The sequence below is a fragment of the Pantherophis guttatus genome, chromosome 3, assembly GCF_059756535.1.
Source record: "Pantherophis guttatus breed Tessera chromosome 3, ASM5975653v1, whole genome shotgun sequence".
Taxonomy (NCBI): domain Eukaryota; kingdom Metazoa; phylum Chordata; class Lepidosauria; order Squamata; family Colubridae; genus Pantherophis; species Pantherophis guttatus.
In genome coordinates, this window is record NC_142065.1 from 144,392,006 (window position 1) to 144,417,624 (window position 25,619).

Here is a 25,619-nt window from a genome sequence, read left to right on the forward strand (position 1 = left end):
CAAATCTGTATTTCTAAAAGCTGGCCTCCTCAGTTTCTACTTAGGGCAGAGAGACTGGGGCTGGTTTCTGCCTTCCTTAAGGTTGTTTCCCCCATTTCTCTTTTAGGGGAAATATTCTATCCTGCCTTTTTAATATTCCCCTGTAGGAAGTTAGTACCCACCCCTTTCCTAGAAGAATGAAATATTTTAGTAAATATTAAAAAGGCAGAATATTATGTTTCCCTGTATGAGAAATGGAGAAGCATGTTTTAAAGTCAAAGCAGCTCCAACCTTCCTGCCCCCCCCACCCTTAGTCAATGGACCATCATCTGCAACACAATAGGACCCATCTAGCAACAGAAACTCACCACATGGCACCTGGGAAGATTACATCAGCCAGCAAGGCTAGCTAAGACCCCCACCCCCTGGGAGTCTGACAACCAAGCAGGATACTCTTTCGGGGCCCCAGGAAGTTCAAAGCTCAGAGAGGGCATAAAACCCGGGGACTCGCTGCATCTCGCCCTTTTCTGTTCAGGAACTCAAACCATGTGATCCTGTCCACCATTAAACCATCTTTCCAAGCAGTCTCCATGTTTACAGTGTCTTTTTTCTCCACTTGGAGCTGAACCCAGAAGGATATTTCTTCCTACACCCCAAAACATTTCATTCTCCAGGAGGGTGGGTGGGTGCTGACTTTCTACAGTTTCATCACTGGAGGTTTTTAAAAAGAGGCTAGACAGTCACTTGTCTGAAACGGTATAGGGTCTCCTGCTTGAGCAAGGGGCTGGACTAGAAGACCTCTAAGGTTCTGTCCTGATTCCTATTCCTTTCCAATCCCTATTCCTATTCCTGTCCTGATTCCTATTCTATTCTGCCATAACCAGGCAAGAACATTCATAATTATATGCGAAATAGAAAAATGTTCATTCTTCTCAAGGTATTTTGTTGCATCGGACATGCCGCACTTCATCCAGCTCAACAAAGAGCAGGAAGTAGAGTCACCCATCTACCCTTAGTCGTCCGAAGATCTCGTATTCCTCGGAAATTATCGCCCTTCTCCAGGCTCGCGATGTTTACATCATTTCCGGTTTGCTGAAGCAACCAGACAGTTTTTCTGCCTTCGCCTTGCTGTCGCCCGAGGGGGGTTTTTTGTCTCCCTAGTGCGCATGCGCCACTCGCCAATCTCTTCACCGGCCCTCAGCGGCGGCGGCGAAGAAGGAGTTTGGGAGTTCAAAATGGCTGCCCCGACGTTGGTGGAGTTGGCAATGCGGGGACACGGGTAAGGTTGCTTTTTTTAAAAAATTTTTTAAAGAGGATAACTATGTTTGGCCTTTTTAGCTGCCTTTCACTTAACGAGGAGATGGGAGGGAACCGAGGGGGAGGGGGGAGAAAAAAGCGAGCGGTGGGCCTAGAACGCGCCATCGACGAGCTGTTATAACGGTCGCGGGGAGGCCTTGGTCGGGCCTGAGCCCGGACTTCTGGCTTCTTCTCAATTACGGAGGCTGGGCTTCTTCTCCTTGCCCGAGCCGTCGTATTTAGTCGTATGGTTCTGACCTTCCTGTCGGTCAGTTGGGAGAGGAAAACCTTAACAAATACTTGGAAGCTCGTCCGAGGCTTCGCCTTCGCCTAACGGCTGCTACCTTCTAATGCCCTCCGCACGGTCCTCTGATGAAGAAAGGGAGGGGGTGGGTTAGGGGGAAAAAACCCCCGACTCTTTGAAAAGAAAGCCGTCTTTGTCCTCATTAAATCGTGTGTGGAAGGATTGGGGCATGTGTGGTTTTCCTTTCTAAATATACTCCCAAATAACATATGTACACACACATGCTCAGGAGGAATAACCTTACCAATGATCGGCCTTCTTTTTTTTTTTTTATGGAGGAACGATATAACAAAAAAAAAAATCAAGTGCAAATTAAGTGTTCGTGCGCACACTTATTTCAAAATGAATTAAAAAGGATTTTTTTTTTTTTTTAGGTAAATGGGACTTGGGTAAAATGGGAATGTGAGCCTCCATTTTGGGGGGAGGGGTTGGCAACTGTTAAGGTTGATACACTGTATCTCTGTATTCTGGATCGTTAATTTTTGCTTTTCACTGTTTAATGTGTTTCAGGTAACAGAGAGATATTGCTCTTTATGAAGGCTTGACACAAATTGTACTCCCCCATAAACTACAGTAGTGTTACATAGGATTAGAAGAATTTGATCCTTCTCCTTGACTGATTTAACAACTTGCACTAAGACGCAAGTGTGTTAGAGATAGTCTGCATTATCCCACTGATTTTTGGCTATAATGTTGAAGACCAATGGAGGTGGGCTCCAACAGCATAATGAGTTGGCTAGTATTAGATTCTAAGGTGCTTTGTACACAACGTTATAGAAGAAAAATTTCTATTTTAGATATGAAACAATTTTAGATATGAAAATGACATACTAAATACGTTTTTGACAGTGAGGCAGTAAAGTATGGTATCTAAATGTTAAACTTCAGCTTCTTTAAAGTTCTATTCCATTTGATTAGTCAGTTGCTAAATACAGCGAAACAACTACAATGCCCCAAATAATGAATAATGATCAGTTACTGATATGTCTGTACAGCTGTTCATTGTACACATGCCTTGGTGTTTTTCCTTCTTTGCACCTATTGCCATTCTTGTTCATTGTCCTTGAATCACTGACCCATCTAATGTTTCGAGATGGAGGAGGAAGGGTAGAAGAGACCCTGAGCCAAGCAGCATCTCTTTAGTGCTCCTTCTCCACCTCCTCAGTGATACAAAGGTGATCTCTTGCTGCTCACCAGTCTCCACTTAAGTTTTTTTCCATTCCTCTGTATCCCTGTCCAGCCCATCCTATAGCACCCCATTTCGATTTTTTAAAAAACAAATCAAGCTAGACTGATTTTTGTAGTAGACTTTAGTAATTTATGCATTAATAGCGCAAGCTGAATTGGATATGTTTACACTTATGAAATTAATTGCTACTTTATCATTCAAAGCTAGATTCTTACTATTGTTTTCATAAGTCATGCCCATCATTTGGTCAGACAAAACTGATCTGAGGGCAGGATGGCATAAATATAACATTTGGTGGAGGTGGTGCCTATTCATTTCCTTCATTTTCTCAAGGGGTAAAGATTTTGATAAGGTGAGATTTCTGATTTAAAAGGCTAATCCAAATATATACTCTAGTCCCGCCTTAGGTTTGAAAGCCATCTTGGTGACTTTGGGCCAGTCACTTTTTCTCAGCCCTCACAGGATTGTTGTGAGGAAAATAGGAGGAGGAAGGAGTGTTAGATATATTGGCTGTCTTTAGTTGTTTATAAAAATAATGAAGCCAAGTTGTAAATTAAATACAAAAACTAAAAATTTTGATGTGGAGAAAAAATGTTATAAGAATTTTGTAAACCATATTTCAGTATTGGAATCAACAGATTAATCAGTTAAATAATATGCAGTTGCAAAGTATTTTAAATGTCAAGGTTTTTTTGGAATAATCACCTGTAAAGCAAGCACCATATATCTTAAGTGCCAGAGTTTTCTGTAATAGAACACATGGATTCCAAAAAAATTTCCATTCACATTGGTTAAAGACAGGTCAAAGGGAGAATGTTTTATACTGTCACAAGCTAGCAAACCTGATTCCCTGGCATTTCATTTACTCATTTCTTTGTCATTTCTACCTTTTGTGTGAAATTCTAAATATTACATCTATATAACTGGAATCAATTTCCACCCATTTTCTAGATAATTTGACACTTGAATTCTATCATGTGACATTTATTTATCTAAACAGTAGAAGTAAACATATGTACACCCAGCAGATCATTTTGCTACCTCTCCCTAAATATCTTAGAATTATCTGATTGGAAAATATAGCATAAAGAATATTTTGTTGTTTAAGTTTATTTAGATTCTGCTTTTTGAAATATATTCACAGAATTGAAGAAGCTGATATATCTGAACGAAGTGCAAATGAAGAAAATGGAGATATTTCAGAAGGAGACCAACCACAAATTAAACATAGTCGACATAAAAAAAAGAAACACAAACATCGAGGCAAACATAAGAAACACAAACATTCTTCAGAAGAAGATAAGGACAAAAAGCATAAACATAGGCACAAACATAAGAAACATAAACGAAAGGAGGTTGCCGATATCTCTGATAAAGAAGATGGGCCAGCAAAAAGAACTAAAATTGACTTCTTAGCTCCTCTAGAAGATTTAGAGAAACAAAGAGCATTATTAAAAGCTGAACTTGAAAATGAGCTAATGGAAGGAAAGGTTCAATCTGGGATGGGATTAATATTACAAGGATATGAGTCAGGTTCAGAAGAAGAAGGAGAAATCAATGATAAGGCGAGAAATGGAACTAGATCTGCAAATAAATCAAATGTTAAGGGAAAGCTTGAGATTGTAGACAATAAAAGTTCAAAGAAACGCAGTAAGAGCAGATCAAAAGAACGGACTCGACACAGGTCTGATAAAAAGAAAAGCAAGTCAGGAGTTGATGGTATAAAAGAGAAAGCTACTAGAAGTAAATCAAAAGAAAGAAAAAAATCTAAAAGCCCATCTAAAAGAATAAAGTCTCAGGATCAAATAGGAAAGTCAAAATCTCCAACCCTTAAAAGGCGCTCTCAAGAAAAAAATAGGAAGTCACGATCTCCTCCTGAAGATAAAACTAAAGCAGAAGATAAGATCAAATCAAGAGATCGTAAAAAATCTCCACTTATTAATGAAAATAAAATTAGAGATCGTAGCAAAAGATCCAAATCTCCAATAGAACAAAGAAGCAAATCCAAAGATAGACAATCAAGATCGAAAGATCGAAAATCCAGGAGATCTGAGGCTGAAAAAGAAAAGAAGCTCATCAAATCACCTTCAAAAGATATGTCATCAGGTAAAGAAAACAGGTCTCCTAGTAAAAGACCTGGTCGTAGTCCTAAAGGAAGAAGTTTATCCCCAAAACCACGAGATAAACTAAGACGCAGCAGATCACCCCTGCTTAATGATCGCAGATCTAAACAGAGTAAATCACCATCTCGAAATCAGTCTCCTGTTAGGAGAGCAAAGAGCAGATCAGCAGATAGAAAAAGAAGAGAATCTGAAAGGAGACGTTTTTCTTCTCCAAGGTAATGCTGATGGAAAAAAATAATGATTTTGGTTTAGACATTATTCACAATTGTGAAAGTGGGAGTGGGTGGAGGATGATATTTGCCAATATTCTTGCATGCTCCAAAAATCTGCCTTTGGGATGGTATGTATGATATGATATTGGGGATGTAACAAATCAGCAAAATTCATGTCACTTCCTAGCTGTTAGTTATATTGCAAGCTGTCCATGAATAATGGATCCTGTTTTAGAAGATGAAGTCTGGCGGGACCTAAAGAATGTGCAATAAAAAAATAAATGTTTATATTGGGTGCAATAGAATGGGTGAGTTGGCAGTGAATAGAAAAACCTTAGAATGTGTAAGCATGTGATTTATTTATTTATTTATTTTTGTAGTGCCAGTCTGTGACTTCTATTATTATGAATTGACTCATTTTCATTAGTTTCCGCTACAGTACTATTCTGTTATTTTCAGTAGAAACTACCTGCCTAATGACGATTATGTTACAAAAAAATCAACAGACTTAAGATGGTTTTACATAAAAATATATTCTACCAGTAATCAAACTCAAAGAGAAGCATATCTATGGCAAGAGTCAGTTTACCTTGAAGGGATTTAGAGCAATGTATATCATATAACTGCCATCAAGTCTAGACATGTTTTGGGGGTTTGTTTAAGATATCTGTGTTTTTGGGTTCAGTGAATGCAGATGGTTATAAAAGAGCCACTCTTTGATAATAAGGGCAAGCTGCAGAGGCAGTGCAATTCAGATATTAACGAGAAGTATCAGGTGGAAGCACCTGATCTGGTCCTAATTGGCAGATAAATTGCTGGGTTGTATAACAATCTGAGGTGTGATTGTATTGTTCAGAACGGAAAAACACATTGAATATAGTAATAAATATATTTGTATTTTGAGAATTCTAATTTGACTAACACATCTTTTCTTAAAGAAGATGTTAGGATTGTCCTCTTTATTCCTCTGTACTTGTCATTTAACAGCCAAACGTAAACAGGGATTAAATAACTATAATGTAAATTTAAAAAAATTTAGTAAACAATCCTCAGGTTGCTTATTGGAATCTAATTAGTGTTTGTGTTGCTATAATTTTATTTTGGGAATCAGTTCAATGATATCTGTCAATATGCATCAATTAGTGAGCAGTCATTGAATATATTAATATGTCTTGTATTTTAAAATGCTGCATATTTTAAAAGAATTTCAAATTCAGTGGAATTTATTTCTGTATAATTGTTATAAGATGAAATTCACAAATTACATGAAAATTATAGTGTGAATGAAATAGACAAGGAGAATGTTTCCTTTTTCAGAATTCTAGAATCAGAATCATGAAATTGAATACTGGAAGTATTAGCACAGAGAAAAGGATTTTTTAAAAACTCAATGCATAATTAAACTTTGAAAATCATCAACATGAGAGTTTTATTAGCTGTCAGTTTGGCTAGCTTCAAAAAAAAAGATAAAACCAATTCATTGAAGTTATAGGAAACAAGAAGAAACCACTGGATTAGATGGGTCAATGTCTGATTTAGTAGGGCATCTCTGTTCTTATGTTAAAATCCATTTCGCAACTACAAGAAGTCCGGATCCAATTCACCAAGTTTAACTTAGCATAGATCTAAGTTACAGTAATGAAAAGAAAAATATTTTCAATGATGGGAAGCTTTTGAAATTTGGGGAAAACAAAATTTTCAGGCTTTCCTTATGCACATTTTATACAGTATGATTAAGCTTAAGTATATTGAATGTGAGAAAGCAAAATAATGTCTGTTGAATTAGTTGCAGTATTGCTAGTGGCAATAAAATAGGTGAGGATTAAGTGTACACACTGGCTAATACTTTGCTGAAACCTAAAACTGCTGTAATATGTTGTATAATATGAAGGAAGTATTATCAGGAGATTAAATTTGCTCATGATAATATGCTTTGCTTATTGCAAGAATCCTTTTACTAATTCTGTAAGTAAAATCACATCATTTTTACATTGTGTAGTGTACTACTTTTCAAATATATGTGCTACTTTGTCCCATTTATGTCTTGAAAAGTAGTGGATGGAGTTCACACTTTTTTTGTTTCTATAGATATGCTTATACTATATCTTCAGTTTTGTAGTCCAGAATCATGTATATTGCTGAAATGCAAGACAGTATATTGAAAAGAAAAGAATAGATTTCTTTGCTGAGGAAAGCAAAAAATGTGATAATTAAGAAATGTTACTTTTTTGCCTCCCTCAGCTGATACCCCCCTCTTTAAACAGTAGATAATGCTTTCTTGATTCATTTTTCTAGATTAAGCATTTCAGTTTTTATCTGCCACACTGTAATCATTGTAAAGCTATCATTAGAGTCTGACTTTACTTTCATAGCTTTTAAAAAAACACTCATCCTTAATATTTAAAAATATTTTTCTACAACAATTTGGATAACAGTGGAGCCTGTTGTGAATTTTCACTTTATTATTTCCAGACTAGTTTTACAACTGTAATCTGCAATTTACCTAATTGCAGATTACAGTTGTAAAACTAGTCTGGATAAATTACTAAAACTAATCCCTTCTGTTGCCCATTTTACCAATAGCTGGGTAGGAATACAATCACAATTGGAAGTTTAAAATATACTGTGAGTAGTGATGGAATAAAGCCACAGCTTGAGATTTAAAATACATGTTAAAGGGAACTTTCTAGTGAATCTTATGCAGCCTAAGTGCATATACTCAATAATTACATTTTTGCTTAGTCTCTGGCTGATAGAACTAGATCTTTCTCTACCTGGACCGTCTCTGCAGGTAGATTCTAGTCCCCAGTCTAGGTTTCTGGATTGTACATGCTCCATTTGAGAAGCTATTCTTAAAATAAAACTGCTGACATAGATCCAGCCTCTCCAGTCCATCTCAGGATCAGTCAACATTAATAATTTTAGCACTGTTGGCATCACTGCAAACTTCAAAGAAAGAATCTATAGTAATGATATTTTTGCTTTATTACATGTTTTTAAAATATGTCCCTAATAACTACATAAACACAAGTGCAGGAGGGTCAAATTAATGTATATGAAAATAGAGTTTAAACATTTCATGTAAATTTAGATGCTGATAAATCATGTTTCATTCTTTAGAAATAACACTGTCTTTAGTGTTATTTAAGTTTCCGTTTTCTAGATTCTTGATTTTAGAATGTAAACTAGGAAATAAGTCTTGAGTTATATTTCATTCCTTGTCAGCTATAAATTTAACTCAAAAGATTGTGAAAATCTTTCCAGCCTGATATCCTCTAAAGCAGGGGTGTCAAACTTGCAACCCATGGGCCGGATGCGTCATGTGCTGGCCCTGCCTCCACCTGGTTTAGCAAAGGGGGGAAAAGTCCCAATACATCACGTGACGCCACTGTGATGGCGTGAGTTTGACACCCCTGCTCTAAAGCTTCTGAACTACAATTTTGTCATAGCTCAGTTAGATTGCTAATCATCAGAGAAGATGAGATCCTAAGTCTGAGTTAGGTAACAAAAATCATCTTTTTGTTTAACATTTTTCTTCTGTTTAAATTTATCTGTTAAATATTCTTTTCTAGTTTAATTTCAGATTGAACTTTTAAAGTGGCTTTCATCTAAGGTTATAATTCCTTTTTCTTTTTTACCTGCTTCAAGAACACGAACTAGAGATGACATCCTCTCAAGAAGGGAGCGATCAAAAGATGCCAGTCCACCTAGATGGTCTCCTTCAAGAAGAAGATCCAGGTCTCCACTTCGACGAAGATCTCGCTCTCCACTTCGACGTAGCCGGTCTCCAAGAAGGAGAAGTAGATCTCCTCGGAGGAGGTATATAAGTGGTATAGTTTGTAAGCAAAATAAACACTGTACAAGTGGTATTTTCCATTAGTATGAGGGGTTGATTTTCTCCATCTGGCTTCCACCTGCCATCAAAATACATTGGTATCCTGAAATCTCTTGTCCCTCTGAAGCAGATTTGAGAATATGTAATGCTCTGCAATAGGGAAGATTGCGTTATTGTTTGTTACATGATGCAGTGCAATCGTATCTGTATGCTAAAAAATAATGATTCTTTTCAAAGTGAGTTTACTTTTTCCAATTTCATAGCTGAAACTTCGTGTCAGATTATTCTATATTTCTTCTTGCCAGTAAATGTTTGAATAAAAGTATGTTATCCTAATATGGCTGTTAAAAAATAGATATGGTTGTTAATCTAGATGTTTTAAACTACAGGTTCTGCAATTTCTGATTGTCTGCCACCCTGGCTATACTTGAAAAGTTTTGAAAGACATCACGATACCATGGTGTTACTGTTAAATCAGAAAAACTACTCTGGTATCTTTTCAGTGATATATATGTGTATCTCCTTTTAAACAATTTTAGTCTTTGAATTGTAAAATAATAGTATCAAACAAAATGAATATGTTTGTTATAAAAGTACATATTTTGTTAAATCCATTTTCAGAGACAGGGGTAGACGTAGTAGATCTCGTTTGAGAAGGCGATCCAGATCACGAGGTGGCCGTAGACGACGGAGCAGGAGCAAAATAGAAGATAAATTTAAGGGAAGCCTTTCAGAAGGAATGAAGATTGAGCAAGAATCTTCATCTGATGAAAAGTAAGTGTTGTATTTCAATATCTCATATAGCGAGAGACCCTGGAATGATAAGAAACCTTAAATTATGAATTTAAGCTAGTAAGTAAAGTACATTGTAATGGATTTGCTTTTGTTGCATTAGTTATGCTGTTCCAGTGCTTTTTTCATTAAGATGGGATAGAAACATGGTAGGGAAAATGATTTTTTTCAGTTGTTTTAAAACTCTAGAAATTGGATTGGTATTGAAGCGGTTTAATAATATAACTGAATATCTACATATTAACTATGAAAAGCCCTGGGAACAGGTGAAATACTGGATGATTGTTGGATGCTAGATATCTGTATCAATACTTTGGGAAATCTTTAGAGTAAATCATAAGGGAGAGCTCTTCGTAAGCACCTTAAAAGCAGTGCAGTGGTCAGCATGGATTTGCCGAAAAATTCTTGATAGACTAATCTTATCTTATATTGACCCCCCAAACTGGATTTTTAAAAAAATGATACATACTGAATTTATCTTGATTGTATCAAAGATTTCTCGAAATAGTAATAACCATTTAGTTTGCTCACAAAAAACCCACATAAAATAGGGTTACTCGCTTAACAGCCACCACAATTTACCACCATAGTTCCATGGTAAATTACCGTCTTAAGATGAGGACTACCTGTACAAGGGAGACTAGTCTTCCCTATATAATAACTGAAATAAACATAATTTGGGTAATATAATTTTTATTTATTGTAATTTTTTAAATCCCACCTTTATTATTTTTATAAACTCAGGGCAAACATATTCCTTCTTCCATTTCCCCAACAACAACAATCCTATGAGATGAGTTGACTGAGAGTGTGACTACCCAAAGTCACCCAGGTAGCTTCATTTCATTATGAAAGGGGGAAAGTGTTTCCAGTTCCCTGAAATTCCTTAAAATGCAACAATTCTTGTTCGTAAAAGTGTAGAAACTTCCTGATAGTGATGGAATTGAGAACTACGAAATGGACATGCATCCCAACATGGGAGAAAATCCCCTTTTCCCTCTAACCAGCTTTCTTCAGGAAGACTTTCTAATTAAGAAGCTTTTAAGATAAGGTAAAGAAAAATAGCTGCTGCCTAAGGACACAGATAATATTTTCTGTGAACTTCAGGCCAAGAATGTTGAATGTTATTTTGAAAATACATGTTCTTGTATCAGTACATACAGTACTAAGATGTCAAATGGTTAATTTATATAATAATAGCCTTGAAGACTTCGATGTTGAAGAAGAAGATGAGGAAGCTCTAATTGAGCAAAGAAGATTACAGAGGCAAGCAATTGTGCAGGTTTGTTATGTTGCTAATTCTACTCAGACCAGACTAAAATTTTTAGTAGACTTATTGGAAGAAATGTCATTTACTTGTAACATCTGGGAGCTGTCCAGAGTTTGCTTTAAGACGGCTATATAAATGTTTTAAATAAAAAGTTTGGTAAATTCCAGATATCATGTACACAACATTGTAATTGTAATTGTCAGGTGTAAAAATAATCCTACTATTCAAAGTTGTAATGGCTCTGAATAACATTTGTTAAAACATTTATAATGTAGGGCCTTTTTTTTTTAAAGGTGACCTTTATGGGTTGCACAAAAGAAATCTTTGCAATTAATGAAAACTGAGGAATTCTTAAACTTGTATAACTATTGTACGTAGAGCTAGATGTCTGCACATTATGGATAGAAAAGAAGTATGCCTCTGTTGAATCATTGTCTTGTTCACTTTATCAAGGCATTAGCTCAAACAACTGCTGTACATTATTACAACCTGTGGAGAGATATAGTGAGCTTCAAAACGGATAGTTCATACTCGCTAGAGTGTGTTCAGATATTAAAATGGCCTTGCATTTCCAAACATTTTCTGACATAATTGGTTGCTACTGTGTATCTCCCCACATATGTGGCAGCTGAAAGAGGAAAGTAGTTAAGAAGAAATAGACTGAAAAAAGGACTTGCATAGTAAATGCCAGGCTATTGCAGTTTGGAATGTACAATATGAAATGGATTTCTCAGTCTAGAATTGATTGAATGCATATTTATTTATTTATAAATCGAATTTAGAGACTACCCATCTCACAGAGCAACTCTGGGCAGTGTACAATTAAAAACATCAAAATAGTATATTTCAATAAGAGGAGGCAGTTACAAGAAGAATAGAACAAAGTTAAAGGGGGGGGGGTTGCCATTAAGGTGCTCTAAGTGAGGTGGTAGAGCCAGGTATTCAAACTCTTCCAAAAGAGTATCTGCCATGTAGACCTTTAAAGCACATAACCAACTTCTTGAATTGGACCTGGAAGCAAACTGGTACCCAGTGCAACTTAATGTAACAAAAGATTACATGCATCACTCTTGCAAATTTGCTTTCACAGCCACATTCTATACCAGCTGAAGCGTCCAGATACTTTTCAAGGGTAAGCCCCATGTAAAGTGTATTGCAATAGTTCAAGTGGGAGATGGCCAGGGCATGAGTGGCTGAGAGAAGGGCCTCCATATCCAAGAAGGGATGTAACTTGTGCACAACAGGAAGTTGATTTGCTTTTATAGCAGAATCTTAATTCTTGGGAGGTTGCTCTTGGGCTTCAGGAACGCAGCAAAAACACAAGAGATATAAAATGCAGATATATAGTGCAGGAGGGGCAGTGAATAGATTCTTTTATAATGCTGAAGGAAGTATAAATAGCATTTTTATTTATCTCATTATCAAATCCAATATAAATTATGGCTTTTTTCCTTTTTAGAAATATAAGTACTTAACAGAGGATAGTAACATGTCAGTGCCATCTGAACCAAGCAGCCCTCAAAGCAGTACTCGCAGTCGTTCCAACTCACCAGAAGGCATTCTTGAACGGGTAGCAGCTGATGTTAAAGAGTATGAACGAGAAAATGTGGACACTTTTGAAGCCTCAGTGAAGGCAAAACACAACCTCATGGCAGTTGAACAAAATAATGGTAACCATTACAGAGTTTTTAATACACTCTGAAAGAGTGATTATCAAATAATCAACAGCAAGATATTTACATTAGGACAGCTAAGTAAAGCAATTTATATCCTTAATTTATAACGGAATATAAACTATTTTTGTTACTTGTAGCTAAATAGAAAATTAGCTAAATTATGACTGAAGCCACTGATGGACTTGAGACACTGAAGACAAAAATATATTCATCTTGATAGACTTAATTTATAGACTTTAAAGATTCCTCTTCAATCTTTAGCACAATAGGTGTACTATAGTGCTGGGCAGACTTCTGTTCCTGCAGTGTGATTTTCTCCTTTCATTCCTTTCCCCTTCCTGCAATTTTCTTTTGTCCTCAAAAATGTTCTGTCTGGGAACCTCTGAAGTACATTTTCATGGCATATAGGGGTGCAAAAGATAAGAGAAACTATTACTTGTTTCTCTTTGCAAACATCTATAGAACTGAACCTAGTTTAATGTCACTTAATACAATATATCAGACAGGGACACAGTGTACATATTTCTAAACAGCACCATGTATTAGCATTTCAAAGTTTATTTAATACTGTAATAAATATAGTGGCATGTATTTAATATTAAGATTACTTACAGTTAAAAGAAAAATAGAAAATAGAATTAAACGTCCATCTCTCTTAGCTAGTATGAGTATTTCAGCTCACTGTCATCCTTACATTCTCAAAAACCAGAGAAACTGTTTCATATGCAATGATAAATTGACGTACTTTACCTAGTTTTACTGTCAAGAGCTATAAAACATCCTTCTAGTTTAAAAATTAAGATGTACTAGAAAACCCATGCTCCGTTGGGTTATCGTTTCAGATATATTTCCTAAGCAGAGAAACCAAATGACCAAAAGCACTGGGAGCAGGGACAACTTCCAATTTTCTGCTGGCTTGCCCATTGAGTTTTCTTGTGGGAATCTGGCAGAGAATGTTGAAAACCTCCCTTCCCTTTTCCTTTCCAGCAAGCAAGGCTGCTGCTAAGTGGGGGAGGATGGAGGGATTGTGAGACTGGCTGGGAAACTATCATGGAACATTGAAAATGATTGTGTGACCACAGCAGCAATGCAGCAGCAGCCAGAAGCACTGAAATAGTCACAGCTTTTCCAAGTTTCATTCCCTTAGGAGTCATACTGGATTTTAGACACGTTCTGTAATTTAGCCCATTTGATGTACCTTGGTTCAAAAATTGTTAGCCTATGATGCACCATTTCGCCCAGTTCAAGATCATGATGAGAGCTTTAGTAGTATATAGGTTGCACGTTTTAATTTTGGAATCTCTAAAAGTTGAAATGAGTGTATTGTGTAGTTTAAACTGTAAGAAAAGCTGTTTGGGAGATTCAGCTCTTAATTCCTATCTTCTCTTGAGTTGAGGTAGCATAGCTTTCTCCATTCAGAATTGTAAAAGTAACCATCTTAACTTTAGTGCTCAATAAAAACCTTATTCTTCAGTCATTTCAAGCCCATAGATTTTAATTGACCATCTTGGTAGTGTTTATTTATGGATTGTTGGTTTATTTATGGACTGTAATTGTGTATATGTCATCCAAGATGATCTCATTAATTGTACATTGAGTGTGTGTGTTTAAACTTGTTAATCATTTCATTTTCTTTCATTCTAAGTCTAATTATTTGAATATTTGTTTAAGGTTCATCTCAGAAGAAAATCACAGCTCCTGATATGTTTACAGAATCAGATGATATGTTTGCTGCATATTTTGACGTAGGTGCACTAATAGATATATTTTATCATGGTTGTTGAAATGCAGCACTATTTTAGTGAAACAAATATATAAAAACCTCTTAAAACTCACTAAATTATTTTGAGAAACAGTTTACAATATGATTCTAAATATGATTCTTCAACCGTTTTTACAATCTTGAAGGGGTGATAGTGCAATTTCTCAGTGGGATGTAAATGGGTAAATATTAAAATATATTTAACGTTAGTTAAATATGCACTGGTATCTTACTCTTAGGTTAGTAGATATTTAATGTAGTATAGGTTGCTTAATATTATAGACTTATATACTGCTTCATAGTGCTTTACAGCCCTCTCTAAGCGGTTTACAGAGCCAGCATATTGCCCCCAACAATCTGGGTCCTCATTTCACTGACTGGAAGGCTGAGTCAACCTTGAGCCTGATGAAATTCAATCTGCCAGACTGCTGGCAGCCAGTGATCAGCAGAAGTAGCCTGCAGTACTGCACTCTTAACCACTGCGCCACCGCGGGTCACACACACACACACACACACACACACACACTTTTCAGATATTTAAAATGTGATGAAAAAGCTTAAATCTTTATTTCAGAGTGCACGTCTTAGAGCTGCTGGCTTTGGAAAAGACTTCAAAGAAAATCCAAATCTCAGGGATAACTGGACCGATGCTGAAGGATATTACCGTGAGTACAGTCGCTAAATTTCTTTTGTGTTATCTGCTGAATAACACTTGTAAATTAATGTGTTTTATTATTAAAGTGTCTTCATTCTGCATAGCTAATTTGTAAGTAGCAATGCTTTCACTAGTTCTTGTGCTTTGTTTTGAATATACAAGGCATCTTACATGCTTTTCTTTTCCATTCTCTCCTCCCCATTCCAGGGGTTAACATAGGTGAAGTGTTAGATAAACGTTACAATGTGTATGGTTACACTGGCCAAGGAGTTTTCAGTAATGTGGTTAGAGCCAGAGATATGGCGAGAGCAAACCAAGAAGTGGCTGTGAAGATCATTAGAAACAATGAACTTATGTAAGTGAGAAAGTTCAAATGCTTTTGATTGTATTGAGCCATTCAATAATAGTAGCAAATAACAAATATAAAAGAAATTCTGTTGAGCACATTTATCAATCATATGTATAATTAACTGAAATTAAACTTCAGCGGTTAGTTTTAGTCACTAGAGAACAGGGTTTTTTCATATACCATATTGCTTAAATCATTAATATATTTTTAAATCAAATGTTTTCCGTAATTTAATAAATAGCATGTGGGAAAATGCAAATTGTTTGGCCTCGTCTAAATATTTCTGACATTTAACTTATTCATTAAATAGTGACTTAGCCACATGTTATAGGAAAAATTGAAATGTTGTCTATTTCCTTAACTTCAGTTGTTCTTTATATATTTATATGGCATTTGAAGGGAACTTTTGGCAGCTCTCTTATTTCTCTTAGTATTTAAGCCAGAAACAAGTGATTTCAAAATGCAACAGAAGTAAGATATTACTACAGGTGTGCACAGAATGGAAATTATATTTTGTTCCAAGCCTGCAATAAACCATCACTCCTAGAAGCTTGATTGAGCCATATTGGGTCAATTGCAGTTTGGCAAATTGAAAATTGGTTGACTTTTAGGGTTATTATTAATTTTTTCCAGAGCAAGTTGCAGTGGAATCCTGGCTTAACTGTGCAGGGCAAGTGCAGTAACACTAGTACACATCTCCCATGCTACCCTCAGCAGCTTCTACCATGCCAGATCTCACTGATCTGCTTCCTTTACCTTCCAGTGTCTTCTTTCCCGGCACTCCCATAGCTATTGCCACCCCTAGTGCTGTCCCCAGTTAAGAGCAGATTCTCAGCATGGCATATCTCATTGGCTTTCCTACCCTTAACTTTTGCCAATTCCTTCCCTCCTCTGTCTCCCCTCAATTGCAACCAGTGCTCTTAGTCTTCCTTTTCCCTTCCACTTACTTACACTGCCACCTCTACCAGGAACAGCAGTCCTATTCTGTTTTATGGACCCAAAAATGTGCAATGCATTTTTCCTCTCAGACGTTTCTATGCTTGGAACGCTGTATGCCTAAACAATTTACATATCCCCAGATTTTGCTACATTTAATAGGAAAGGAATACATAATGAATTAAAACGTTATTTCTCATAGTTCTTGCCCATGGTAACCCAAAAAAATCCAAGTGCCCAGAATTTGCATTTTTATTAATTGATCTGGTTTTGAATGGATATGAACTTCAAATTCAAACGTTTTTGAAATGTTAATGGAAAACTATAAGATTGAAAATTACATGATTGAATATAGATGGAAGAGGAGTTTGGTTTTTGTGTTCGTAATAAATTATATTTTTTTCAGGCAAAAAACTGGTTTAAAAGAACTGGAATTCTTGAAGAAGCTCAATGATGCAGACCCTGATGACAAATTTCATTGTCTACGTTTGTTCCGACATTTTTACCATAAGCAGCACCTTTGTCTAGTGTTTGAACCTCTGAGGTATGTATCAAAAAGTAAATTTAAGCCCCTTTAAAAATAAGTTTTATCATACTGATTTATGAAGTTTTACATTGTTATAATGCTTCAGAAATAGTTATTCCACCAGTTTAATGATAATTTTCATATTTAATGAACATATTTGAGGATTAATATAAATCTGTTCATGTATTCACAGTTTAAAGCTACACATGCACTGGTCTCCACTTCCCTGTTCCAATCAACAAATTTAAGACGATTCTTTCATATGTTAGCAGTTTTTAATCAGATAGCTGTAACTGTAACATATAATTCGTGATTGAATAATAAAATATTAAATTAGTGAATTCTGACAGAAGAAACAGTATAAAACCAGTAAGTGGAAGACATAATTTTTTTAATGTGTATTTGAAGCACTTAACATAAAATCCTTTGATTTCTGTGCAAGTATTGAAGCAGTTTGTCAGCTTGAAAAGATAATTTGTTTTCTTAGCATCAAATTTCTGTCAGTTTTATTTGAGGTGGACGTTGAAAAATAACACTCTTCAATTGCTAAGAAACATCTATACTGTAATTAATGCAAATAAGTTTTCACAATCACCCATCTGTTGCTTAGCTGCTTGGTTTTCATACAAATCTACTTAATGAACTTAGCACACCTGCTCTTTTCAATAGTCCTTTGCAAGTAATTTGAAGAATAAAAAATACTATGTAAACGTTTTTAAAATATATTTATAATAAGTCATTTTTTAAATATTATTCTGCAGATTTTTGTAAAAATGAATTTTGTGTATTAAGTTTTGTTCTAGTTTCATTGTTTTGGTTCTCAATTTAGTATGAATTTACGAGAAGTTCTAAAGAAATATGGAAAAGATGTTGGTCTCCATATAAAGGCTGTGCGATCCTATAGTCAGCAGTTATTCCTGGCCTTGAAACTTCTGAAAAGATGCAACATTTTACATGCTGATATCAAACCAGATAACATTTTGGTAGGTAATCTCAGTTATAGTTCTATAGCAGTTTTCTTTGAAAGAGACAAAAGTATTCATCATCTGTAACATTACAGCTGAATTGCCATATCAGTTGCTCTCATTGCCATACTGTCATTGCATTTTGTGTGTGTGTGTGTGTGTGTGTGTGTGGTCCCAACATAATCTAGGGATTACCCTGACAGATAAAAAAGAGGGATTTCTATTGAAAGTGCAAAATATTATTCAGATGATATGTAGAAGAGTATTTTGCCCATTGTATATCAAAGTGGAAAAATGTGAATGCCTTATGGTTTGGATTATTGTGATTTCATTTTTTATTGAATTATCAATAAACTGCATAAATTCCAGTTGTTTTCAACAATGTTGCTATAAACTCCTCTTTAATAGAAAATGTAGCACCTTCACAAGTAAGATCAATACATTGCAACATAGTCAACTTCTCAATATTTTGACATTTTTGCTTCTAATATGAAAATAACCCACCTGGATTATAGACCAAGGTGTTATTGTGTCCACTATTCTGTTTCTTAATAGCCTATAGCAGATCATTTAAGCGTAATGATTAGCATATCTGTGTGTTGTATGTATAATAAATTACAAAAAAAGAATGATTTCTATTGAAAGCGTGTGTGTGCATGCACACACACACATATAGTAGTGCCACTTATTATTTTTATCCGTAATTATTATTTTTGCTTCTTTTAGGTGAATGAATCAAAAACCATTTTAAAACTTTGTGACTTTGGATCAGCTTCACATGTTGCTGACAATGATATCACACCATATCTTGTTAGTCGATTTTATCGTGCTCCTGAAATTAGTAAGTTAATTACTCTATTTAGGTTAAAATTATTAATAAACATTAATTTAACTTTTATTAGAGTTTTATGATTGATATCATTCTTTGGTGTGATATCAGATATGTATAATCCTTAATTAATATGAAAATGTCTATAGAAATTGGAATCTGAAGTTTAGATTACAGCTGAATGGAAGGTAGGGGCCACTTTAAAAATCTCATGGTTTGGGGGTTTAACCTCTTTAATTTCTTTTAAGTCCTCATTTTTTTTTCCTTGTTGAGAACTATGCCACCACTTTTGCCTTTTTCTAGGATCCTTAGTTTGTTCTTCCCAATCTTTTTTTCCTCTTGATTGATTCTGTCCTCACAACTTGGTTCATCTATCCTTCTTGGTCTTTCCTTCTGTTCCCTGGAGAAGCCCCTGCATCATCTGAGTATCTGCCTGACAAATGAAGAATTTAACATGGAATTTTGCACGTGTGTTAACTTATTCTTACTCATCCTGCTTTTTCTGATTGAATGGAAGTCAAGAGATGCACATTTGAAACAGTATAATGTGACTCAGACTTTGCTACATCATGCAGTACTATTTTATCCAATTTCTCTTCATGTACCATTACAGAAGACAGCTAGTATTTCCATCAGTTATCTGTAAATGACAAAATAAGGAAGAAACAAGAGGAAAATTACAGTTAGTGACATAGACACTTATCTGAATTGATGACATATAGAAAGACTCTATACGTAATAATTCATTCTCTTTTCTGCCAGGCTGATTTTAGAAAAAGTAATTACATTTATTGCAGTTTAATATGACCAAATAGCCTGTAATCTAAAATTGTTCTCCTTCAGTTATAGGCAAAATCTATGACTACGGTATAGATATGTGGTCTGTAGGCTGTACATTGTATGAACTTTACACTGGGAAAATATTATTTGCTGGGAAAACCAATAATCATATGTTGAAACTTGCTATGGACCTCAAAGGAAAGATGCCAAACAAGGTAAAGAAATGAAATCCTTATAAAAATCAACAAAACAAGGTGTCCCCCCCCCCCCCCGAAATATTCAATAGCCAGCCAACTGTCCTGTAGAAAAAGATATATAAATGTTGTTGGAAATTGCTTATAGATGTAATGCTAATTAATATTAAATCACAAATAAACAGTATTTTAAGTAAAAAAAAAAAGAAAAAAAAGAAATCCAATACTTTGTGGAAGGGTGGGGTAGACTTGTTTCAGTTTTCTGGAGTTAAACTCATAGTGTATGACAGAACGATTTAAAGTTTTTTTTTTTCCATTTTAAGAAAATGTACCGAAGTTCATTTTTGTATTTACCCATCATTGAAATAAATGGGTTTACTGTTTTTAGGATAAACACTTAAAAGCCGCACTTTTAACATTTTTTAATGCTGTTCTTTCCAGATGATCCGAAAAGGAGTGTTCAAAGATCAGCACTTCGATCAAAACCTCAACTTTATGTACATAGAGGTAGATAAAGTAACAGAAAGGGTAAGTAATAGAATAAGCAAGATTGCTTTCTGTGGCATCCTTAATTAAAATTTTTCATAAAGGTGTTATGATGTATAAGAATCTTCCACAAATAAGAACCTTTCATTTACAGGGAATTGTGAGGTATAGTATAGTAAAGAATTCAAAATATACTAGGTTGTGCATAAACCTGAGCTGACTAAAACATTTGTTTGGTTTGATTGCATTTATTTATAAAAGATCCTTCTGTCCTCTTCATGCTATTATTCTTAAAGATACAGGTTTTTTAACCCAGACATGAGAAACAGGTAGCTATGTTAGGCTTTATGTTAACTTACAGTTCCATTCCTGAAGCTCCAGCACTTAGACTCTGAAAACATAAAAGATCCAAGGGGAAAAAAAAGATGCATTAAAGTTTTGTAATTTCGAATGATCACTAAATGAACTGTTGTGAGAACTACCTGTAGTTATAATACTGTGGAAGTTTTGTTTGTCCCTTTCTGTTTTTCCAATTGACAACACTAGGGCCATGGTACAGTTATTATTTGGGGAAAGTGTTTTGCTTTCAAAAGCCAAATTTCAGTTGCATAATGTGTATCTCTTAATTGGACTGGCCATTTCATATTCTTGGTAATTTTACTCTTATCTTGAAAATAAATGCTGGATGCCCTTGTCTTGGTAGGAAAAAGTGACTGTGATGAGCACCATTAATCCAACAAAGGACCTGCTTGCAGATTTAATTGGGTGCCAACGCCTCCCCGAAGATCAGCGCAAAAAGGTTCACCAGTTGAAGGACTTGTTGGACCAGATCCTCATGTTAGACCCAGCTAAACGGATTAGTATCAACCAGGCCCTACAGCATGCCTTCATCCAGGAGAAAATTTAAATCCAGTGAAGATATTCAAAGGGTTTGAATAGTTAATATACAAAGACTGATGAAGTTTCACTGCAATTTATAAATGTACATATAACATATAAATAATTCCCCTGCAAAATTGAGGAAGAATGATATATTTCAATTAACACAAAGGTGGATTATTTCTTTTAGAAATGTTAGAGTAAATCTGTTTGTCTCTCATGTGAAGATTTTTTCACTGTAGAATTATTTTAATTGCCAAGACTGCACAGGAGTACAGTGCTAAAATATATGGTTGCAGTTCCTCTCAAATAATACATACACACATGCGCACATGGACTATATATATATATATAAAAAAAAAAATCTGTGATGAAATATCAGTAAGACTGGGTGGTTGATTTTGGTTTTTAGCAAATTTGGCTTCATTTTTGTCTCTGAAAAATGGCCAGCATAAATGCTGTTTATATTACATTTTCCTAGGTGTGTGCGTGCAGGCCACAGCAGCATGCCCTTGGTGTAGTCAGTGCCGAAAGGGGTCTGTTCCTTCTTGAGCCTGCCCACAGGGATGGTCTCCTCTTTTAAAGCAGGTTGCGTACAACTTTCAGTACACTGAAGGTAAGCTAAACCATCAACATCACTGGTGTTTAAGATGTTAATTGTACTGGATCAACTGACAAACGAGAATCGGTCACTCTGTAGCAGAATTCCCTGCATGTTTTATAAAGGAGATATACCTATATATAAATATATATATAAATATATATATTATTTTCTGGCATTACAACTGTGGCATAATTCCAGCTTGTGTTTGATCATCACATTCAAAGAAAAAAAGTGGAGGAGTGTGCACTTGATGGAGAGAGCGCCTTCAGTGTACTGTTTATATTACTTTTTTTAAAATATCAACTTGCTACATAGACTTTATACCTTTTGTTAAATACAGTTCACGATGGCATAAAACCAGTACTTAAGTCATTTTCATTTACTAACAACAAATGCTAAGCTCTGGTTCCAAAAGTCCTTATCTCCTCTTGGCCAGATAGAAAGCACCACAATTTTTTTTTAGCTATTTGTATGTCATTTGAAAATGTACTGCTTTATGCTAAAGGTGTTTTCATTTGTTCATTGTTTTCATTATTTGTGATCATGTTGTCTTTCAATACAGGCATAAACCTTCCACTCTTGAACAAAGCAGCTGCTTTTTAAAAGCGGTAATTGCTTCTTTACCTTTTATTTCTTTTGTAAATGAAACTTTAAGAAATGTGACTTTAAAGTGTTGTCTCTTGCATAAAATAGTTGACATTCACTTATTGTAAAGTGAAGATTGTTCTGCTGCATGTAAAGTGGACCATGCAGATTTCTGTATGTTTTCGGTATGCATCATTAGATAATAAAGTCTTTTGTGAACAAGGCATTGGTAGCCCTTTTTAAAAGATTTTTGTCTCCGGCGTTGCCGACTCAGGTAAACCATAAGAACTTTCCTTTTTAATAGTCCTTTAATTAAAACAATTACTAAAAGATGTGATCCCCTGAAAGAACTTTTAGACTATTAATTATTGAAAATTCAATGTAAATATTGTCCCAAGCCCCCTGCAGATATTGTCTGCTTTCATTGTTAAGAAATTTATTCCTGTAGGTTATTGAATTAGATGCAGGTTTTAACTAATGTTTGTGCTGTTTTTCTTACTTTTCCTTTTTGATGGTGCTGAGAGAGACAAAGGAAAGCAAGTCACAGGCCACTCAACGCCTACTCCAGGGGGTCTGGTTTGCTGAGACACCATCTTCACCTTCCTAACAAGGTTATTTCTGACAGCATGTGTAGATAAACATTTAGCAACAACTTTAAAAATAGTTTGTTCATCATGAAGATACTCAACTGAATCAATTGTTTGCCAGCCCAATATTTTTTATTAAAAGCGGTTCATACAACAGATGATTCGTGTATGTTGCCTAGCTAAAACTTAGATGTTTTATAATATTCTGAAGTTTATAAGGATTTTTAAAATCCATAAAGGCATGTACTTAAAACGAAGTCATATTTAGTGCAGCCAAACCTATTGTTTGCTAATGGGATGCTTCCTAGGAGCTGTTCCCTACTATAATGGAATAACAAACTACGACAGTAGTTGATAATATTGTCTATTTTGAACTTCTACGCTGTCTCTCTAATGTTACTTAAAAAGTAGTAAAAGTGATTGTCAACTTATTTAAAATGTTTCTTGTTTGTGCAGGAAACAGAAAGCAACTTCACTGAAAGGAAGATATATATTACTTGATAGTCTTTTGCACACACAGTAAAGGGGCATGCTGTTTTGACAGTGCTATCAGCCTCCCTTGCGCATCTAGTGGCAATATGACACATGTCATAAAATGTGATGGTCTTCACCATTTGTTCGTGTCCCTGCTTCCAAATAATAAAAGACAGTTGTCATGACAATTCCAGTAGCAGCTACAACCTTCCCCCCCTCCCCCACTTATGGCTACAAAAATTTTAAACTTTCCTAAGAAAAAACAAAGTTGCTTGTTTACTTATTCTTTGTGTTATAGATGCCGTTCAAATGAAGATGATGGCAACCAGAAGACATGAACAAAGGTTTCTGTTCTCTAAAAGATATGCAAAACATTCTTATGTCTTTTTTTTTTTAAGAAAAAAAATCTTTTGTTCACAGCTCACAGATATAGACTTCATTTACACTTTCTCATGCCGGCAGTTCTTAGCATAGTACTCTTTTGGTGATGTTTTTTGGTTTTGGTTTTCTTTATACAAATGTTTGTTTCATTTCTGGATGATAAGATTTTTATTGTAGTAAAACAGATAGGCAACTTATTATATTTTAAATCCATTATAGAGCCTCCATGCACACCTTCAAAGTATAATCAAATGCTGTTATAGGATTGCCGACATAACTGCTTAAGACTTTATAATGGTATAGTCATAGAGGTAATATACTAAAGTATATTTGGGCTGCCAACTATTAATACTCTGTGACACTCTGTTAAAGTGACATAAATTATTCAGTCCTTTTGCATTGTTTTAAGCAACACAGTATGAATTTGGATGTCTGTATAAAAAAACCATCTGGATTCTGGTTTTGTTAAACTCTGCAATCTAATCCAATTCATACTGTACTGGTAGTTTAGCTTTTGCCTTATCCAGCAATCCTATTAGATGTTATGAATAAGGTGGTTTCACATAGAAGCCAATCTAAGTTTAACAAAAGATCTTCAAAGGGAGGTTATGAAGAAGCATAAGTGATGTTTAAAATTCCTAACTTTTGTAACAGTATTTCAGAGTTAGAAATATATTTTAAGTACTGTATGCTTTATTCTGTTCATTGGTGTTTTGTGTTACTGCATAGATTGTTATAACAGAAAAAATGTTTAGGAACAATTTTGGTAAATGATATTGAATACTCTGCTAATAATATGTTTCCCTTCCTATATAGGGTAAGTGGAAAATTTGTGACAGGAATTTACATGGCTTGATGTGAGCTCAAGAAGCTGAACCAGTCTGAAAATTCAGGATGATAATGTCTTTGCTGCTGAAATTGACAAGCTGTAACACAGAGTTTTGAATCAGCACAAAACAGAAATTTTCTTTAATAAAGCTTCATTTTCTATTTTAATATTGCCTCTGATAAAGCTTATTTTTCAGTTTCTTTGTTTATTCTATATTGTAATAGGTAGTAGTTCAGTAACACTATGTGCCAGCAGCCTGGTAATACAGAACCAATTTATTAATAGATGGTAAACAGAAACAGGTCACATTATTCATTTACTGTTTCTCTGGTGATTGCTCCTCCACTCCCCCGTGAGAAAATTGAGATACTTTTTACAAACTAATCATGTTCCCTAGCTCACTATTCTTTAATCTGTGCTCCTCCAGTATTTATTTATTATGTTTGTATCGTATCTTTTAGTCAGGAGTTCAAGGTGGGGGTGGGGTGGCGGCATAGGGAATATAGGATACTATACTGCATGGGCTTTCTGACTTATTGGTTGGGAAATTTGGGAGCCGAAATCCAAACACTGGGAAGACTCAAGGCTGTTGTCATTTATGTAAATTCTAATAAGTATCTGAAGAAAAATGCCTGGAGGCCAATCTTACCTTATAAAATTACATTTTTATATAGATAGCAAACCTCGGTAGAAATAAAGATGTGACTGGTATTGAGTCAAAATTTCAAAGAAGCTTGGGAAAGGATGCAAGCATTTTAAGAAGGTGAACTTGTCTTTCTAAACGTTTCTTCTGAATAATATTTTAAAGCATTGCAGCACTATCTGGTACTGGGTCCCAGTTCATGAAACGTGAACTTCACCACAATGTATTAAATGTGCTATAAGCCTTCTTATTTAACATTTTTTGGATACTCAGTTTGAATACAAAATATAGAAAAACATTTTGCTGCTTATAAATATTTGGGAGGTGTTTTTGGTAGAAATTTGATGAGATGGTTCTTCAGAAATTTCTAAACAATTTTCCACATACCATTCTCCACATACCCTACCAACATGGCCAGCAGTTAAGAATGCTGATAGTTGCATCTTGGCAACATCAGAAGCATCAGATATTTTCTACTC

The 25,619-nt window shown here is 35.1% G+C and overlaps 1 protein-coding gene across 3 annotated transcripts; it reads left to right on the plus strand.

Annotated features, from left to right (window-relative positions):
* The first annotated feature begins 1,109 nt into the window (after positions 1–1,109).
* Positions 1,110–24,664, plus strand: PRP4K (pre-mRNA processing factor kinase PRP4K). Of its 3 annotated transcripts, XR_015733269.1 has the most exons (19): positions 1,110–1,258; positions 3,913–5,106; positions 8,752–8,922; positions 9,560–9,712; positions 10,931–11,012; positions 12,460–12,670; positions 14,348–14,421; positions 15,013–15,103; positions 15,301–15,448; positions 16,785–16,922; positions 17,734–17,887; positions 18,596–18,710; positions 19,542–19,693; positions 20,114–20,200; positions 20,862–20,957; positions 21,519–21,653; positions 22,204–22,837; positions 23,586–23,631; positions 24,485–24,664. XR_015733269.1 is itself a non-coding variant. In XM_087890292.1 (17 exons), the coding sequence occupies exons 1-16, from the start codon at positions 1,146–1,148 to the stop codon at positions 21,618–21,620; spliced, it is 3,081 nt and encodes a 1,026-aa protein (XP_087746418.1). In that variant the 5' UTR covers positions 1,110–1,145; the 3' UTR covers positions 21,621–21,653; positions 22,204–24,664. The 3 variants fall into 3 exon arrangements, 2 of the variants coding, with proteins under 2 accessions (XP_087746418.1, XP_034284972.1); XM_087890292.1 differs by having other exon boundaries at positions 22,204–24,664; XM_034429081.3 differs by lacking the exons at positions 21,519–21,653; positions 22,204–22,837; positions 23,586–23,631; positions 24,485–24,664 and having other exon boundaries at positions 20,862–21,174.
* Positions 24,665–25,619: the final 955 nt, after the last annotated feature.